This window comes from Tetrao urogallus (genome assembly GCF_951394365.1).
Source record: "Tetrao urogallus genome assembly, chromosome: 3".
Classification (NCBI taxonomy): domain Eukaryota; kingdom Metazoa; phylum Chordata; class Aves; order Galliformes; family Phasianidae; genus Tetrao; species Tetrao urogallus.
The window spans coordinates 45,387,215-45,408,212 of NC_136815.1; the positions used below are offsets into that span (position 1 = coordinate 45,387,215).

Consider the following 20,998-nt stretch of genomic DNA (forward strand, 5'->3'; position numbering starts at 1 on the left):
TATTTCTTATTTAGTGTTATCCCAGTAAAACTTGTGGCAGTGAATTCAGCTTGATTCCAGTAGAAACCTCCTGAGACAAATTTTATAAGGAGGAAGAATGAAAGGGAAGGGCAGTAGAAGGTGGGTTTAGGATTTTCTCTTTCTTCCTCCTTTCTGTGAAGAAATGAAGTTGAATAACTGCAATCAGACTGCACTGAATTTTTCACAAGTTTTTGTACATTGTCGGGAAGAAAATTTATGCAGGAATATGCCTGTCTTTTCTTTATGCCCATCCAGTGCACAATTGTTTAATCTCTAGTGTATCCGAATCACGTTGGAAGCTCCTTGATTCATAAGAGCATCTACCAACAGCTGCTTTGGTTCCTTGTTTGTTAATTTTAGAAGCATTTGCTCCAGGTCTCCCCGTATTTTATGCCGGCGGCCAGGCATTGCAAAAGTAGTTCTGCAGGAACATCTGAAAGAACATCTTTTCTGCAGGTCCCACATAACTGACTGTTGTCCACTGTACTAATACCCCAGAAGTTTTGGTCATCCCCCAGAATACCTAACAGCTATTCAGGATGTCTCCTGTAGTCTTTGATTTTTGATTTTGTGTCTGTGCATCTGCTCTTTAGGTCCCCATGGTGTCTTGAAGAGAAGGCATAGAGTGTATCCGTATTTATATGATAAGGGATGATAACACTCCTAAAGATTGAAAAGCACTGACATTTTTTATTAAAGCAGAAATTCACTTTTTTCTTCACTTCTCATAAAATAGAAAGGCTACAGCGGCAAATCTTCTGGGGCTCGTAGCCCAGTTATGTTCCCTGTTGCTCTTCACACATAGCAATTGACTTAAGAATTGTATCTACTTAATTTAAAGAGGCAAACCAACTCAGAGAAATAAAACAAATTCATCTCTTTTCTACATGTTTGCAGTTTTAATCCTTTTCCTGAAGCACATGCACTCCTAATGTCAATTTCTTAGTTCCTGTCTTGCACTGCTGCTTAGCATATAAGTGCTATAAAATATTGTCCATAACATCAGCTCCTTACTTCTGCTCAGCGGTGTTTACTTACAGAAATAAGTGCCATTGTAAGAGTCTTGCTATTGGCACCAGATGAAGCAAATGGCTCCCTTGTGCATCTCTGCCCTGTTGGGAGAGGATTCTGGATAAACGCTTGTGTTTAAAGATTTTATGTGTGTATCATAACCAGAAGAATGTGTTTGGCTGCCTGGCACTTGACTGTTTGGTTCTACTGCAGACTGAAGTTTCTCTTCTTTGTGTGCTGCTGTATGCAGGCGAAAGTGACTGTGAGATTCTTGGCTGAAATGATGTTGCTTTCTTGGCATGGGCCTTGCAAATCTTTATGCAAGAATGTCATAAACTCCCACTGCAGTTCCATAAACACAGTATGAGCTGCATGCAAGGCTGTCTCAAGATATCTGCTCCCTCGACCTGGAAAAACTGCAGATGCAAGGCAGAGAATCTCCATGTGAGAGGGAGATTTGTGTGCTAGAATCGACCAGTCTGTGCTGGTGGTGCACCAGTGGGGTTTGAAGTGCATCTCTAACCTGAGAGAGGGTGTTTCCACAACTATATGCTTTCATGTGTGCCAAGGAGGAGTTAAGTAGAAGTGAGCTTCCTCTGTCTCCATGCTAAATGTACTTTTACGCACGTGGATATGCACGCACCTGCATAAACATGACTAAGGATGGTAAAAATTCTCATTAATTTGTGCTCAGCCCTCACTGTATGAAATATGTAATTTTATTCTTGACACACGTACTTGATTCCTGTCAGTCACCATCGGGATGGTAAAATACCTAAGAGAAAATGTGTTTCTCAGCTGAACTTGGGGAGCTGGTGAGGTAATCAGTGTGCGCTTAACTGCATCTTATAGATTATAAAAAAGACCAGTTGCAGAAACCTGTAAGTGTAAGGTTTTGAGTAGTTTCCATGGTGACAACTTGATAGTTACATTGTAGCATCCAAAACTAATTATGCCATGTAATTGTTGGGAAGACATCGGTCTCCATAACAACACCTCTGTGCTACATGACCACTAAGCTAAGTGGCACAGGCTCCCTGCTGCATGAGCACAATTCAGAAAAGCTGTCTTGTAAGAATAGCTGAGATTTATTGGAGATTTTGCATCTCCAAGTAATGGCAAGTTTTCAGATATTTATTAACAGGCATTGTATAGAGCTACAGTTGTGTATCCACTGAAAATGGCAACTGCACAACTTCTGGGCATGAAAGGGTCACACAGATAAGTACATAAGATGTGTGTTGCAGCTCAGGGTTAGTATTGCAGTACAATCTGTGCTCAGTATAATAGACTTACAATCTCAGCATACACGAACTGATAGATTGAGCCCAAAGAGATGCTCTGAATTAGTTTTTCTTCTGTCCATCATTAATATCCAGTGCACTGTGCACATTTGGGATTGCCATTCTCTCGAACATAAAGATAACTTCAGCAGTGCTGATTTGGAGTATTTTTTTCTCCCCTGCCCTTGAGAGACTGTCTCTATAGATTTGACAGTAGAAAATGGCAATTTAAAAGTAGATTTTGCCTGCTGTATGGAATTTTGAATTGCAGAGGGTGCAGGTTCGTTGGTTTCTCTGCATAATTGATTCCCATTCTCCTGTGTTTCTATTTAGTCTCCTAGAGTTAGTTATATATGGAGAGCTGAGGCTGGGGAATGAATCATAAGTGTGCCAAAGAGATGACAAAAGAATAAGGACTGGGTTGGAAATAGTTTCTATCAGTAATACTGATGTAAATGCCAAAATTATATGGGAAAACTTCGCTGTCTAACATACCAGTATAGAAGATTTCAAAATTTAATTGATGTAGGCTTCCAAAAATGACCAAGAAGTAGCCAGGTTCTTCCCCTTTCTGGTTCTTGGTTCTTTTCAAGATCTGGATTGCTGGCTGCTTTTTTTTTTTGACTCTTAGAGACCTTCCTGGGTGAGATGTCTCCAAACTCACAAATCTTGAGCCTGATCATTGACCTTTGATAGGCACTTGGTGTCACATTCCAGGCTGCTTTCTTCAGAAACTTCTCATGGCAGTGAGATGATGCTGTCTGGAATGAGTCTTCCCATCTCTCTTCCCCTTCCAGCTCAGAACCAAAAATGTGCAAAATCTCAGCGCATTCATTTCTCAATCTCACTCTGGATAGTTTCTTAAGGGTTTAGATTTTGACTTTTGTTGAAAGCTAGCAAATGGCCATAGAGCTCTGGGGGAGGCAGACTGAATGGCTGATGTCCCCTGCTTTATATTCAGTCCCTGAAAGATGTGGTGCTCGGGGAAGGTACATAAGCTTCACGCAATCATGGGATATGACTGCAGGCTGTTTCTGTCCTATCTTTAGCTAGCATGGGAAGGAAGGTGCCGACTCCAGCTTTCTCTCCATGCTTATTGCTATGGATGGCTGTCCCAAGAGGGCAGGAGGCAATGGGTCATCTTACAGAGGCTTCCTCATCATTACTAAGTGAATGCTTGGCCAAAGGCTGTGGTCGCTTCCATCACTGCTATAGGACACTCAGGGACTGCTGACGCCCACAGTGCTGAATGCGTAACCCTGTGCTGTTGTTCATAAAAGGCCTTTACTCAAAATTGATTGGCTGTGTTAAAGGATGTGTTGGCCTTAAAAAACATTTTTTCAAGAATCACTTTTTTAAGGTTTTTGATGGAATATTTTGACCTTTTCTATCAGTGAATGGTTAGAAAGCCTTGGAAAGATTGTTGGTTTTGAATGGAAAATTAGGGTTAAAGAATACCAATTCTTCTTTGCAATCTTTAGCATAATAATAATAATAGCATGTTGATTTATTTCCATTACATCATTACTAAAACAGCAAAAACACATCAGAAAGTGGCAAGGCAAAGACTGTGGCTCTGTTACTGTTGGACTGTACGGAAAGGGGTCAGCAAAGGGTCTTAGTTATCTGGTCTGGGAATTGCTTGTTTATGAATCAGGTTTTCCCAAAGGAGCCATGAGATGGGAGATACAATAGGAAATGGACTTCATACATGCACAGAAATACCAAAGCTGTATGTGGGGGGGAGATGTTGATGGAAACTTGCTATTTTTTGCTAACAGATTTAAAAAAAAAAAAAATTACGCATCCCAAAGTTTCCTATGCTATTTTTGGTACTAGTGATATCCCCACAGAGTTCTGAGTTAGTCATGACAGAAAATTGCTTTAATATCGACAAAGAGTATGAACACTTATCTAAGTGTTTCTATAGGTTATAATAATGGGAAAAGGCCATTATATTGCTTTTCACACCTAAAGTATTCCCCTTAAACTAGATGTCACTGTTGCCTCTAACAGTGCCTTTCAGCAACATTTGTGCTCTCTGTGCATGGTCTTTTATAGCACTTATAGCAGTGATCCTAAGGGCAAGATGAGGTTTGAAGATGAACCCAAAAAACTCTCAAGCATTGCACTGACAATGACCTGTGACCCTGTAGTGTCAGGGGTGTACCAAGCTCAAGACTGCAGAGGTCAGTGGTAGCATGTGTCTCATCCTGTCTGTCAAAGAATCGCATTTGCTGATGCCTGTACTGTTTTTACTGGTTGCATTCTAACACAGAGATGTGTGGTGGTTGGCCAGAGATGTTAGTTCCATTGCACATCTGAGAGTACTCACAGTGTTGCTAATCGGGGTTTCCATCTGATGCAGTAAGAGTGTAACCAAAACATGGAATTCCCCAACTGCATGGCAGGTTGAGTGCCAACCTGTCTTTTGGAAAAAAGTTCGTTTCCTTGGGCGCATGGAAGCACGTTGATGTAGCCTATAACATATCTGCCTTTGTTCCCTTTTTTGCCTTGGTTACATCACTGTTGAAGTCTTCTTTCAGAGGTCACGGTCCCTTGCACTCTGTTCTCGGATGCTTCCAGAGAGAACTGAGAGTGATGGAAAGTATCAGCCTGGTTAATTTGGACTTTAGTGAGAATTATGAAATGGTGGGCTGAATTGTGAAGAATTATCACAAGTCACTAAAAGCTATCTTTTCCTACAAATACAGTTTTCTACCACAATGCCAATGTATTCTACCTCCAGGAAACTCAGGCTAATTTTTCTCGTCTTCATGGACTCAAACTGCCGAGAGCTTTACGCTCTGCTCCCTAGATTCATTCCCTGGACACCAGCTGAGTCATCACTGAGCCACTACTGTGGGGAGGTCACAGTTCACCTGTGAGGAGCTTGGAATTGCCTCATCTTTCACCTTTAGTCTGAGATCCTGATGCTGTAAGGCAGGCTGTTAGAGTGATCATTCCTGCCTGATCTGGCTACCAGCCCACCTGCTGGAGCCTTTTGGATTTTGGAAGGAAGACAGACACTGGCAGATGCTAAGCTCAGTCCTTTGCAAGCAGCCAATTTCTTTTGGGCCAGATACTGTCAGTTTGCCTATTCAATTTGCCTCTAAAGTGTGACAATGAAAAATAGGGTCTTCTTACGTGGGTTATCAGCCTTCTCTGTCTCTTACAGTAATCTCTATTTCATAATCTCATAAGGGTTAGATGAGGTGAACAACAACTTGAAATGCCAAAAGGCTACTGCTGAGCTTAACATAAGATGAAGTGTATTTTATTGCAGTATTTTAAGAAGCAGAACGTTAGAACAGCTGGCCATTCCCCAGAACTGAAAAAAAAAAAAAAAAAATCAGACAAAATGAATACTTCTTTAATACAGTAGACCATATTACTGACCAGTAAAATTCAGTGAAATACAGTGCTGAGACAACTGGCTGTCAAGAAAAAAGAATGCCATGTTTTTTTTACAGGTAGAAATCCACTCAGATGGCATTAGTGGGTTCCTAGTATTTTCAGCAGAAGCAGACATCATGTGAAAATCTTTGTGGGACAGAAGTGGAAAAACTAACAAGCTGCATGCCAAGGGGTATAAGTTTCCCATAAGCTAAGGTCAATATAGAGATCCCTTCTTTTCTCTGATGTGTGTGTTGACTGCAGACTTGCTGCAAATTCTCCTGATGCCTCTGACATCAACCAGTTAACTTTTTTAAACCATGCCTTGGTTCACTCCAGTTGGTGTTAGTGATCTTAATACTTAGAACACTCACTGCCGCTGTTGTTGCTGTTATTTGACCAATGCTTGCTCCATTACACAAATATTTAATAATTAATAAAAGAACAAGATGATGAATCATGTTGCCCTGCCAGCTTCTGAGATCAAAGGTTTCAAGGGAGAGATGAGATGGCAGGAACAGTTTAAGGCCATTACGATAGCAGGTCAGAATGCAAGGAAAAAGAGACTCCTCAACAAACTGAATGGCAAAGGAAGAGAGCAATTCAGCATTACAGTGCATGAAGCAGGAGGCACTGAGACTTAGTTTGATATAACCAAGAAAAAAACATGTATTAATCTTTTGATTAGATATGCATTAATAGTCAGTCTTGTAGCAGCAAGAAAAGACAAAGCACTGCTCAGCAAAGACAATCAAAATTACTTGGCCTAATGAAGCCTTTGTTTACTCCTCTTTAAATGACCTTTTTTGCCCTTATTTGACAGGTCTTCAGCTGCTACATGGATTGTGCTTCTCATCTGCACAACTTATCTAAACAGATGCTATTAGTCTGGTGCATATATGCCCACTTGTTTGAATCATGATTGATCATGATTCTGTATCAGCAAAGCATGCTTCAGGCAGAACTTAATTTCTCCTCTGTACAGAAGATTAAAGCTGAGAGAAATATCAGTATCTGGATTACATTTTCAGTGGTCACATTTAAGAGAAACATTTAAATATAAATAGTGGCACAGTAAAAATTGAATTAAGTACTATAGCCTTTCTGTACTTTATAGACTGGAGGTTATCATCATTATCTGCTATCCCATCAGTCCCAGAAAGGGGAAATGTATGTTTTGACTATTACATCCATATATAACAGAGGGCACATGCTTCTTCATTTTGTTTTCTCTTTTTTATGAAAGAAATCTGATGTTTGTGTGGAGTGAAGTGGCTCTTTGGTGTCCAAAAAGAAGAAAATCTTCAATCAAATACCGTCTTCTTAAAGAGGCAGAAGTTTTTTATAAGGGCTTGGGATATCCATCAGAATGAGTTATGAGCATTTGTAATTCTTCAGTCATATCCCATCAGCGATGTATGTTTATGCATTTCCATGCTATATATAGTATGTGTGTATATATGAATGGTTGTAGATGTGTGTTTATACACTGGTAGGCCTTCCTGAAATAGGAAGTCTTGTTCACGTCTGATCATTATAAACATGACATGATATCCTATCTTTCGTAATAGGAGAATTTTCTCACGTGAAATCTATTAATTAAGTCCAGTAACCCACATATCCATCTTTACTTTCTGTAAAGTTGGGGTCTTTGTTGTGTTAGTCATCGCATCCTGGAAACAAAAAGAATATACTAAATACAGTACTGGGAAAATGTTCATAATTGTGCTAAAAAGTTGAGACTATACACCCAATTCCTGAAGCATATGCATGTCCAGGCATGGAAACACAGAGGATTTTCTGACTTTTACAGTCTTGCTAGATGGAAGTTGGAAATCTACTTTCTCATAGCAGTTGAGGAGCTAAGATACAGAGATACTCGTCTGTGAGATACTCTTTTTAGTTTTGGTAGACATAAATAACAAACGAAACTTAAAAATACTCAATGATTTTGCTAAATGTGAACATTTATGCTTCTGCTTTGAAAACATGTTAGAGGGCATTTTGCCAAGTTTGTCATTTATTGAATGACTCTTCATCTCTATGCATTGAATGCAACGTGTAGGTGGTTTTAAGCGGGTGAGAAGTTAATTGCTATGAAAGTCAAATTGGTTAGTTTAAACTAGAACTAAGTTTTATCTTTATTTTTAAGTGTTCAGCTGCCAGTGCATGTCTAGGCACTGACTCCTTTTGTGTCACTGTACGGGGAACCAATTGATTTTGCTGTTATTGTTCTAATAATGCTCTAAAACTATAATTACAAAGGACAGAGGAAAGTGACCAAGCCTCTTTTGAGGAAAATGTACTTTAGGGAAGCTGTCAATTTGTGCAGGCATTTAGGCAGATATGAAACAAAGCATCTCAAAGAGATCTACAGCAGCTGGTATAACAGCTGTTTGGCTGAATCCATGCTTTGTGGATTGTGAAATGGCCATCTCTGTTACCACTGCCATGTTGCCACCACTCTGGAGAAGTTCTTTTTTCCATGGCAGATCTCTCCCCGGACTGAGCTGAAATTGAACAGTGAAGATTGGTTTGGGTCTGATTTTGCTTGCCAAACAGGTGATGTGCAGGTCTAGGAGGATTTGCTGTGCACAGTATCTGAAATGATAAAGGTACTTTATTTTGACTGATGACTATGGGAGTAAAATCATATACTTCTTTTTTCCTCCACATTTTTTTTTGTATTTTTTTCCCTTCTCTATTCAAACAATCCAGATGTGACTTTAGTTCTAGTCCCATCCTATCTTTCTTGCAAGGGAAGTTGTGTTGTCATGGTTGTCATCTACAGCAGGGATTTTTGTTCCACTGCCTTCTCTGCCCAGCTGAGGTAGATTTCCTGTGCCTGAAACAGCCTCCAGTAATCATTGAGTTTATTGGTGTCTCTGAATGTCCAGTGCTGACTTGCTGCAATTTGTGGAACTTCACAGTCAGCACCTGATCTACAAAGATCTTCTTCAAGTTCTGGGTTATTTCAAAGGCTTTCTCAGTGCACAGTGGACTGTGCTAGTTAGGGTTTAGCTAGGGGAGAGGCAAGTCCCTCAGTATTCTCTCATATTTGACTGTCCCAGTCAGTGCCTTCTTTCTTCATCTGCTTCTGGAGCTGCTCGATCTCTGAATCAAAATATTCTTGCTAAAGTTCAGAGAAGTTACCCCCTGGCAAAGTCTGCCTTACATTTCAATGTAGCAAGATGGAGGAAAGCTAGATAGAAGTGGCCAGTAGTCCAGCTGAAATGAGAAATGTATGTAAACAAGGAGGAAGTGGAACGGTGTTAATAGCTCAGAAAACCACTGGAAGATTAACTGTTACTTTCCTGCTTTGAAGTTGTTGTTTATTGCAAGATCTCCCTACCTGGCAAGCGTCTGATACATGTACATATACTTAATCTCAAGTAGACGTACACACAAAAGGGATGTAACACTGAAATTTGGTAAATTCAAAGCGGCTGTCCCTTGAGAAACAAAAGAACAAATATTGTTAGTCATTTTTACCCGCTGTAATTTTTGCCTTTTTCATAGCACTGGACTGTCTTGATGTAGCTGTTTCCAGCAGTACTAGCAGTGATCCGTTTCCCTGGCAATCTTTGACAATTATCTTAGCAGCTGGTTAAAGCATGCAGAACAGGGACACAACAAATATTGCGTCTATAAAAAGCTTGACATTGCTTTAATTCCACCAGCAGGGTGAAAACAAAGGTTACACACATCAGAAGCTTTTTCCTGATCTTTTGAGAAGATGACCTGATGATAAATGGGAAGATTTATTTTGAACAGTGAATGAACTTGATGCGCTGTTTCAAAACACTGTCTCTGGATGAAATACGCGTTTTTGTAAGGACAGAGGTTTTGGCAGTTTGGGGAAGGGAGGTTACAAAGATTGGCTGTGTGTACACAAATTAAGGAAAACTTCATTATAATGTATTCTGTGTTCATTTGCAGCAAGAACTGTGACATTTAACTTTGTAGTTTAACAATGAATCAGAGGAAATATACTACTGATGTGGTATGCGCAGATATAGTTGTAATATCAACAAATTGTGGTCGTGTCTGGACTAAATTCCCCATGTCTTTCAGTCTCAGATAGGAAGATTAAATGAGAATCTACATTTTGAAAATGTCCTTATTGGTGTTGTTGGTGACATAAATAACAAGTTCCCAAACACTTCAGAAATGTTAGATTTTCAAAATCCAAAGTCAGCTTTTGCAGCTTGAAAATCTTTCTCTACGGTAACTGTGAAGTCAGAGATGGAGAGGATCAGTGATAGGTTGGTTAGAAAGGGAATGTTTATCTAGCTAATTCTCACCCATTTTAATGAGGAACTGAATTTAGGAATCTTTCCTAACCAAGAAGCTTGAAACTTCTGCTCATCCCACTTGTTGTGGGTTGAAATTCTAGAGCCCCACATTCCTCTGCCTGGTCAGGCTGTGGTGTGCCAGTACCCAAAGCTCAGCCTTTCTAACACCACAGAAGAAAAACAGTTTTTCCTCTAAAGGGATTCCTCACAATCCTTACTCCAGGTTCTTTCACCACTGTTCATGCTTTACCAACTTCTGATGAGTTATCTTTGATGGCTGCCATTTCTGCAATGCACAAACTCTGGAGCTTTTGCATGGCTTGGACATTAGGTAAAAGGCTCCAGCCTCTTTGGTTTCTATTTCACTGTTTGCAATGTTCAGTTCTTTCCTTATCACTGAATCTTGTCAAAGTGTGCCACTCCCATTCAGAGATTGGAACAGGGATCTCAACAGCTTTGTTTTGTGCTGTGAAGACCATGATATAAGTTGAGGAATGAGAGCGTTTCTCTGCTCTTGCGGCTTTTCTAGCTGAGTCCAACCCCACTTCTAGTACTTGCAAGCATCAGAAGTAATGACAAGAAGTGAGTTGTAAAAAGCTATTGTTTTATAACAATTCTCTGTGGCATAATCCAGACAGAGGACAGGGTCACTCTCTGTTTTCTTGTCTGGTTCTTCTTCACTCCTCCTATTGGAAGGTCTATGGAAAGAAATCCCTTCTGGTTCTTGTTTGTTTGTTTGTTTCATTATCTAACTACTCAGAACCAGTCTTTACTCCAGCAGTCCTACAGAATGCATAGAATCATAGAATGGCTCTTGGGTTGGAAGGGCCCTCAAAGATCATCTAGTTCCAACCCTAAAGTTGTCAGTCACTAAATCTGGCACTAGACCAGGCTGCCCAGGCCCCATCCAACCCCGCCTTGAGCATGTCCAAGGATGCTGTGCTCATGGTAAACATTGCTCTAAGCTTCCTTCTTCTCCTTCCTGGTGGGATTTGCAATCCTAGCTGGTGCAGACTGTCTGCCTTGCTGTGCAAGCTGTTTCAGGTAGACTAAGTTAGGGTGGACCAATGGATCGGCCCCTGGAGCAGTGCAGGAAATCGGAGTGCTCTCCTTTTATTCACAGACCTGGTTCCGGATAAGTATCCCACCACAAAGGTGCAGTTATTTCCTTCAATGCTGATATGTCTTGTGAAGAACTGAAACTGTTCTTCATTGTGACAACAAATGTCCTTTGTAATGCGCACATTTTTGTTAAGGTATAAAATAACTTTAAATAAATCAGCAACTGAAACTATAAAAATAGTTGAGATTAACGTCGATAAGTGTTAACTTTGTGCTCCCTTCAAATGCATGTTGTTTCCATTCTACAACAGAGTGACACGGTAAATGTAGAATGGTTTATTTTAAGAAGTAAAAAGAAAAACAATCTTTTTTGGGGGGGGAGGAGATAGACAAGGAGGCATTTGAAAAGATTTCTCAGGAACAATTTCAGCTCACATGGAAATGTTTTGTTAGATGATGCTACACTTGGATTTTTTTCCTAATCACTGAAAGCTGTTTCAGAATGTTGCGAAAACGTTCACAGCATAAATGTTTTTAAAAACAGCTTTTGCAGCACTGCACAATCACAGTTCCTACAAGCACACAAGTAGCCAGAGCTCATGGAACTATTCCTGTTTCTAAAATATTTGGGGTTCGGCCATCATGTCTCTATCAGTTGGGAGAATTTGTAACAATGTCAAAATGTGGGGAGGCTTTGTTTAAAACAGACTGGTTTTAGCTAATTAAAATTTTCCTTTCCACCTCCTAGTTTCAGTGGTTCAGCACTAAAATAGATTTGAAAGTCATTACCTTTTAGTTTGTTTGCTTTCCTTTGTCTTGCAAGCTCACTCCTTTTCCAAAGGCAGCTGAACGCCTAGGAGGACAACTGTGACCTTTAAGATGAAGAAAGAGAGATTACTGCACTTAGCGTGATTTTTATTTCAAAGGACATCCAGAACATCAATGTAGGTGTATTTTCTTAAAAGCTAAATACGTGTGCACTTAAAACACTTCAAGAAATGCTGAACTGTAGTAAAAGGAAAATTGGCTTCTGAACAATGTGGCTGGAGTGCCTGTAGAGTCTTCCCTTGAAGCAAATCTGATGGTTAGATTCCCTGAAAACTTGTTTCTTTATTTTTAAATGTGCACCTTTTACACAAACGATCAAAGCTGGACATTTTAGTGATGTTTTTCTTTCTTTCTTTTTTTTTCCTTATGCACACTTCATGTGCTCTTCCAACCCACATTTTGTTTCTCTTTGGCACGGAGGCACTCTTACATAACTTTTCAAAAATACAGCAGTGTTCTGCAGCGATGGTCCAAAAGGCTGCAGCCCGCAGGAGCATTTTTGCAGTGTTTTGGGATGGTGGCAGTAGAATGGTGTATTGTTTTTGATAAGGCCTGCGCTCGCAGGGTTCTTAAATGCTTGTTTCTCTGCTCTTGGCCTCTTCTCAAGATTCTAATAAACACGACTCTAAGATGGAGTGGGCGACACAGCTTTGACTTGTGTCACTTCTCAATTGCTGCACTTTAGTTTCTTTCAGGAGAGCAACTTAAAGAAAAGAACACTCTGTAAATGTCACAGCTGCCATCTTTCATAAATTCATGTTTACATGCTTGGTAACGAATGCTGTGTATTTTTTCATAATAAATTAGCATTAGCCTAAGATAAGCTTGGTGCCAGTAATTCCACGGTCATTCACACTGATGTAAGTGGGAAGCTGTGTAGATCACTGCAGCTGCTGCAAGGTGTGCGAGGGGATAACGCAGCCCTCTGGTGTGAGATGTAGCTGTATGTTGGAGTGCTGCATTGGAACTGACAGATATCCAGTCTAGCATAAGAGATAAAGTGCATGAAAGGTGCACCTTCAGAGTGGTCAGGCTGCTCAGACTGTGTCAGCTCCCTCTGGCTGCAAATGATTATGGAACAGGTCAAAGTGTGACCTAAGCATGGACAGGTGAGTTTTGAAGAATAACTCAGTTTGTGGCTCATCCTGCTCCCATCTCAGTCTCTTCTGGGTGTGTTTACTTATTCATGTGTTCACCTGTGTATGTATTTTACTGACATGTAGCTGAGGGCTGCCAGGTTTACATTATTGCCCCCCTCCAACTAACTCCTTCAGTGGAGCTGGAGGACTGATGTTCAAGCATTTCTTCTCTTGTTGCTTGCGGTCCACAGATTCAGAAACCTGTTTTCTAAAATGCAGCCATAGCAGATACAATGGGTATTGACTAACACACTGTCAGCTCGACCTCTGGTGTGCAGAGTTTACTACAGAGAATCATTTACTTCCCTGCTGGACATGTATTTGTGCTTTAACAGGTCTCTAATAGCTTAAGAAACAAGGTTTCTACTGTCTCTCCTGAGAATCAGCTAGACAAACAACTATTAGGAAATCTTAGCTGATAATTATTTAAATGTTTTGTTTCATAATTTCATCTTTTGACTTGGGCAACTTTGTGTTATTCTAAATAGTTGCTTTCATTCCTTGGTGCTCATGTTTCCCAAGTATTTGTAAATCATTCCCACAGGCATTGCTTATCCTAACTGTTGACTGCAAATCAATCCCTGCATCTAATGACTCTGTCACTGTTCTCTGAACTCTTTCCATCTTACATTATCCATCTGGCAACAAAATGTGCAAAACTGAGGGCAGCCTGCAGATGTGGTAGCTCCATAACAGGGACTGGGACATGTTGCGAGCCATTCTATGTCAGGAACTAGCTGTTTCTGGGATCAGTGCTGCAAAAATGTAAAATCATTTGCCCCCATCTTCTCAGCGCAGACACTTTGGTGTAAGAAAAGATATCTTACCCATTGAAGTTGCATGGTTTTTATTTACCTCATTCTCTTTTTTCTTTTTCCTGACCTCCCTACACCCACAGATACACTTCAGGCTCTCATTCTCATCTGAAATACGAGGCTCTTAAAACCTGGCACCTGGCTGATCTCCCCAGTCTACATTACTGTAGGCAAATAAAAACTACCAGATTTCTACAACTGGCATATGCAGTAGGGGACCTTCTGCTCTGATTCCATGCCTCTACTGTATCCCACATTCTGTAGGAGTCAAAATTCAGCTGCAGTGTGTGATAGTTGCATTATGTGCTCCATTGACCCGCTAACCTAATGAGAAGCAAGTTTTCCTAGAATCACGGGATGGTTTGGGCTGGAAGGGGCCTTTAAATGTCACCTAGTTCCAGCCACCCTGCGATGGGCAGGGATACCTTGCAGTACATAGGGTGCTCAAAGCCCTATCCAACCTGACTTTGAAATGTGATTCCCAACACTACTCCATATTTCTGCCCCAGGCTGCTTGCACAGCTCTGCATCCCCCAGTGTTGGGCCTTTTTCTGTTGTTTCTGGCCAGAGGAGAAAGGAGGTTCCTCTGTGTAGGCTCTGTTCTCACATAGGGGAGGGAGGTTTGGCAGGAATGGAAGTTCCACCTTCAGCAATGAGTCCCCACTTAGAACAGTCCCATTGGGTTTCTTCTGCCCACTGACTTCCTATTTTTACTATGGAATCTAATGGTTGAAAAAGCAAAGAAAAAAAAAAAAAGTGACTATGTATGCAGAGATTTAGTTTCAGCTAAAGTATTTCAGTCTTCATTTGTGATATCACAAGGTCGCAAGGTTGTTTTCGTTCTTTTTTCCTTTCAATTTTACAGGTTACCACTGCTAGCTTATCACCGTTCTTCTTTGCCATGGCTGCCAATGTACTGACAATTTCTTGGTAAGTGCCTACGTGGGCTTTGTTCTTAACAGTAAAAATGAGTTTCCACACCATGCTTCATGTTCAAATTTCAAAATTCAAACTTTTCAAATGGCAAGTTCTGTTAGTGCCAGTAATATTTTGAATGTAAGGAGAACCAGGTGCCCAATGACGGATTCAGTGTGGTAATACAAATAGAAGATTGTTTCTTCTGCTTCTGTGGGAGAACGTGAACGTTTTGGACAGTAAGCCCCACCATAATTCACTCAGTGTGTTTTACAGCTAGATAAATGGATGCAACTGGCTCATAAATGACCCATTCGAAGTCATACTATAAATCAGTGGTAGAATAGGAACTAAGATGTAGGAATCATGGTTTGGTAACAACGTCTTCTTAGCCAATGGATTCATGTTTCTGAACAGGCCCTAATGACATCTGTACTGTGAATGCAAAAATACGAGTAGAAAAATAATAATAATGATCTTCTTCCAAAACTGTATCTGGATTTTGTAATACATGGCCACACCTTACAAATCGCCTATTCTGAAACTTTTAGGTAGTGATGCAGAGGATTGGATTGCAAACCAGAGACGGTGTTTTTGATCTATGTTTGAACAGTGCTTAGCAAAAGGGAATCCCAGTCCAAGGCTGATGCACCTTAGTATTTCTGCCTTGCAAAAATAGTGAAGAAGGGATTTTATCGCTGGGGATAGATCTGTTACTGGAAATAGAAGTCTGCTTGCTGTTGAAAAGCTGTAGAGTCAAACTGTCCTTCAGAGTTTGACTGTCATTCTAAAGATTCAGCCTAGCACTGAATGAAATTAGCATGTTCTTTTTCCAGGTGTGACAAAGAAGTTACAGAAAGGAAAATCTCAGTTTAAACTAGCCTCACATATGTATGTGTGAATATATATCCCCACATGTGTGTTAGGTACATGTAATCTCAAATACTAAAACAAATCAGGAGTGTTTTTTTGTAGCTCTAGAAATACATTTATGTGGCCTATGTGTACATGAGACTGAACTAGTATCAATGTACATACTATGCTCCTGGTACAGGCTGTTAGCTTGCACTTCCTGACCATGTTTACACGTATCTTCAATCTGTCCTACGTGCTAGGGGCAAGCTTTTTATAATACAGATATCACATCATATTCACTGACGTGTATGCTAAAAAAAATGTGTAGCACTGGGAACGTGAACACACGGACCCATATAGCTGCACATGCTCTGCGTGCACTGAAAGCAAATATAAATAATGAACACATCTGTATCGTTAAAAGAAACTTCTTGTTAGCCCTTAGACCACTTTTATGCTTTCACTGTTACAATTCAAAACCATATTTAAGTCCCATTATTGTTTGTGTCTTGGTATTGCCTTGGCAATCAGCAAACCTCTCAAAATAGTTTCTTAGATGATAGCAGCTGCAGAGCACTTGTGACTTCATTAATCACTGAGTTTTTTAGTGTTGTTCCAGTGTTGCAGTGGACCATATCATACATTAATTTTTGAGTGATGATCAAATGTGGTTAGCTGTGCCTTCCACAATAAACAGAAGACAGAGGATTTGGCAGATGGTAAACCAAAGGTTAAAAAAAAACAAAACAAAATGTTGGCATTTAGCCATGGTTTTTAGCTCTGCTTCGTCTTGAAGCTGTAATGATGGTTTCTGTTGGCTTGGTAGTTTGGTGAGTATGGGTTGGGTGGGCATGAGGGTGCCTGAAGTCCTACAGAAAGGAGTTCTTCTCTAATGTTAAGCCATAAGATGTTAAAAAGCAATTTAAGTGCAAGTACATTTTCATAGAGCACTGGTGTATAATTTAGTATCTTTTGTATAGGACCACTTAGAATGCTACAGCAGTGACAGGTTGGGCATTTTTTTAAGCCTCCATTAAAAAATGTAGAAAATATAACTATAGAAAGAAAAAAGGAGAGAAGAGATCTAGACAGGCTTGAGCAGTGGGTCCAGATGAGAGAGTTGGGGCTGTTCAGCCTGGAGAAGAGAAGGCTCCAGGGAGACAGGAGGGTGGCCTTTCAGTATCTGAAGAGGGACTTTAGGAAAGAAGGGGACAGACTCTTTAGCAAGGTCTGTTGTGATTGGACAATGGGAAATGGTTTCAAACTAAAGGAGGGGAGATTTAGATTGGTTATAAGCAGTTTACTACGATGAGGATGATGAGACGCTGGAACAGGTCCAGAGGAGTGGGGGATGCCCCCCCCCCGGACACCCTCAGGGACAGACTGGATAGAGCTCTGAGCAGCCTAGTGTAGCTGCAGGTGTCCCTGTTCATTGCAGAGGAGTTTGGCTAGATGGCCTTTAAGGGTCCCTTCCAACTCAAATGATTCTATGATTCTAAGAGTTGTTTCTAAAACTGTTGGGTATAGCCCTTCATATATTCTCTGGACTTTTCTCCTTAGAAAAAAAAGAACTATTATCCATTATTATCCATCCTCGACTTTCAAAGAAAGCAGTGCAGAGGATGCGTTTGTAGCTGGAGATGAAATCTAAGTAAGACATGAAGTTAATCTTCTCCAGAAAGCGCTCATGTACTCAGGGACGCATGTGGTTTAGATCTATTTGTAAAGCATGCAGTCCTCCCAGCCCCTTGATCCTTGGTGGTAGTTCCACAACCTGAGGTATTCCATCCCCAGAGCAATCTGCCCAGCACCTACCTCCCAGGGCTGCTCACTGAGTAAGTATAAGGCTGTTGTTATTAATGTTTGTTCCTCTCAGGATCAAGGGGAGTATGTGATCTCTAAAACACCAAAACTAAGGATATAAGGGAATGCAGTGCTGTTAAACACCAGAGAGCCTTCAGCTTCACATGTCTGTATTTTTTCCCTTGGAAAAAAACCCAACTCTTAAAAATGAACTTAACAAAAGTTTGTTTTGTTTATGAAATTCATTAAGGAGCTTTTCTGTTTCATAAGCTAACTAAGCCATTAGGCTCAAAGGAAGGGTCAGTACACTCAGATTTGCACTGTTATGAAAGCAGAGAAGAGTTAGTTTCCTACCCTGTTCCTCTCAGATTTGGGGATTATTGCACACGTTGAGTGGCTTGACATCTTAGTTCGATGAATGGTTTTGCTAGTAAAAACCATTCATCCTAATTTGGAGTCCTGCTTCTAGCCCGAGCCTTGGAGAGCAGTGTGCCAGCACTGTGCTGTGAGCAGTGGGAGAAGGAAGCACTCGGGAGCCGCTGCCATTGCAGACTGGGCAGCGCCCTTCCACCAGCTTACTCACAAACTGCAGTAAGTGCAGGGATTGCTATTGACCTCCCCAGGCCAGGGGGATCTCCCCAGAGCAGAATACAGTTATCCTCCTCATTAGATGCAATCTTCTCTATGTAGCCCTAATATATAGAGGAGTACTTTTCTGGTGGGATCAGTAAAATAGGATGTTTCTTTTATTGACCTCTTCTTAGCAAGACAAAAGAAAACATCACCAGGGATACTGTCTCTAGGTTGAAATATATTTAGACAAATGAGTACCTTTCTCTTCATGTTGTGCTGTTTGGCATTGTATCAAGTAAAGGGACTTGCCTGATGCTGAATTTGTGGTATCCTTTGTTTACAGCCTTGTGATCAGCGGAGTTGGAGAAGCTTTGCTTGTTTACACTGAGAGAACAGGCACGTAAAGAGGAACCAGATCTCAGCAGCTGGGAAAGAGCTGACTTGCAACCCAGAAACCCTATCACAAATAAAATACAGCAGCAAGAATGAAGAAGTGCAATCAAGCACAGGGAAAGGGACCTGTTGTCTTTTTTTTTTTTTTTTTTTTAATTAAGGAAAAACTATGCCATCAGTAGTGCTGGTAAGAGAACAGCATACTTAGTAGGATAATTATGAGCCTTTGCCTCAAAGCACAACACAAACTATTTCCAATTGATGTGGTAAAAGAAAATCTGCTTGGCCTCATGCCTATGACTTTGTGTAAGAACCTCCCAGTAGCAGCTTCTTGCAGAGGGAATTGAACTCAGGAAAAGCGGCATTCCCCACTGGATGCCCCCAGTTCTTTTGTTGAAAGCTGACAGCAGGTTGTACCAAACAATGTCAGAGCCCGGATCCTGCCGTGAATTCAGTATCAGGAAGGATGGCCTTTGTTTCCAACTGTTCAGTAAGCAGCAAGCTGCTGCACGCAGGTCTGTAGTCACGTTATCTGAGCTGGCACAGTGATAGAGGCCATGGGGCTTCTGGAGATAATTCCCACATGGAACTGTGGTGGGTTGACAGCTTTGCCAAATGGGGAAATGAGCAATAAATCTTAATGTCTGTAGTTCATGCTCTTTGTGTGTTTTTTCTTGTCCTTTTCCCCAAGATTCTTCTTGAAGTCTCTGAATTTTTGTCAGCTGGAAGGGATGGAAGGACTCACACTGTTCCCAGTGGTGGCTTGTCTCTTGAATTATTGAAAGAGGCAACAAAAATTATAAAACTTCAATGAATGTCTTAGAGAGTGTGAGGCAGTTTATCTCAAGTGTTCTTAAAGTAATTTTATTTCTGGTTGCTTAATGGATGCTCAAAATTAGTCTTGATAAATTAGTGCCTGGGCAAGCGCTCTGTATGAAAGTCATATTTAATGTTGAGTTGATAATATTGTGGAGAACGTCTACATGGTAAAGGAGCTTGGCAGCAAGTCATCAGTGAGAAGAGGGACTTGTTTTGAATGACATTTGGCATCTACAAGAAATGGTTTAGTAGCTTAGTGGGTAGTAATGGTGATAGGAGGATGGTTGAACTAGATGATCGTGTAGGTCCTTTCCAACCTTTGCTTCTGTGATTCTATGATCTAAACTGCGGTCCCTTAGTCTGAATTGACAATGTTTCCTTCATAACCAGGGGAAGGAGAGGGAAGCCTTCACAGAAGTGACTCTTCAGGAATAGATTGCTCTGTTAATGAAACTGAAAGACCTTCTGAAATCTTTCTAGCTTTCAGAAGGCTGCAGATAACTAAGACATACCGGCTTCAATCCAACAAATTCCAGCAGCTGTGATTTAAAGCATGAACTTCAAATACAATCCATTGTCTTACAACCAAGACAGATTTTGCAATGAGTTGCTGCCAAATGCTTTGCCTGGAAAGATTTTAGGTGAAAATTAGTTGATATTCAGAAAAAAAAAAAAAAAGCTGTAGTTTAAAAAAGGATTCAGAGGAGTAGTCAGGCCTGTGTGATAGATAAGCTTATCTCAGTATAAGGTCTGTTCTCACTGCCTTGTTGTCCATGCATGTTGGATTATGCTCAAGTTAACTTGAGTCTGGAGTCAGCCAGGTGGTAAAATTCAGCTTTCAGCAGAAGGAGGCAAAGAGGAACAAACATGAAAGAACAATGGGCTTGAACATAAGCACTGGTCCTGAAAGCAGCAGGAGCCATCAGGCACTGAGTTTGAAGCCATGTTCTGGGCCATTGAGCACCCGGCCATGGATCCTCATTGTTTTGCAGCCTGTGAATCCAGACAGCTCCAGGAGTGATGTCTGCAGCATGCTGCCCTTCCCTGGGCATTCAGCTGTGCCAGCCCGTTTGGGATCCTTCCCATGGCGCCTTCCTGCTGTTGTAGTGAGTCTTCAGCCAGGAGGGACAATGCTTCCTCATGAGCACCCAGAGGGACAGCCTAGGTTTTGCAATCACAGATTAAACGTTCGCTCTGGGAAAAGCACCTCATGCACCTCTCTTGCATAACTTTCCAGAGCTGGATGCGGTCCGGATTTTTTTCCTCGCTCCCCTGTCTGTGCTATTCATAGCAGTGTACCAAAACCCACAGCACCCACGTGCTTCCTTGCTGGTGGTCTCAGTGGAAAGCCAATGACCAGTTCAGCGGTGGGTGTTCCTTAATTCCAGAGGGAATTTGGGACGTTTGTGGGAAGGTCGTTGAGCTGAGGTAGGCATAGCATTGCCTGGCTTCTGGGGAATCCATTTTTGGCAGCTGCCAAATTAGTATTTATCCACTTAGTGAATCTACTTCATCATTATTTACCTGTGTGCATGTTAAACAGCACTGAGCTGCTTCCTTCTGCTTTTCATTTTTACGCCTTACCACAATGTGCTTGTATTTATAAGTAAAAAATTGTAGGCTTCAGCTGATCACCCCCATAAACCATGAAAGAAAACAATTCAAGAAAATGAGGTTGGGTTGCTGTGTCCACCATGGCAGGGAGGAAGCAAACTCTGAACCAGCCTGACCTGCTGCTGGTGAGCATGGCCCCTGTGGACCAGCACAGATCCATCCTGCTGAAGTTTCAA

General features: G+C 41.0%; 1 protein-coding gene across 1 annotated transcript in view; it reads left to right on the plus strand.

Moving 5' to 3' along the window:
• The window catches only part of TMEM241 (transmembrane protein 241), a gene marked incomplete at both ends in the record, with an annotated part of 50,185 nt that extends 31,785 nt beyond the window's left edge, over positions 1 to 18,400 (plus strand). The window contains 2 exons of the mRNA XM_079533241.1: positions 14,716 to 14,780; positions 18,340 to 18,400. Of these exons, the coding sequence (XP_079389367.1) occupies positions 14,716 to 14,780; positions 18,340 to 18,400 (126 nt within the window). The remainder of the gene's footprint in view (positions 1 to 14,715; positions 14,781 to 18,339) is intronic.
• Between the last annotated feature and the right edge of the window lie 2,598 nt (positions 18,401 to 20,998).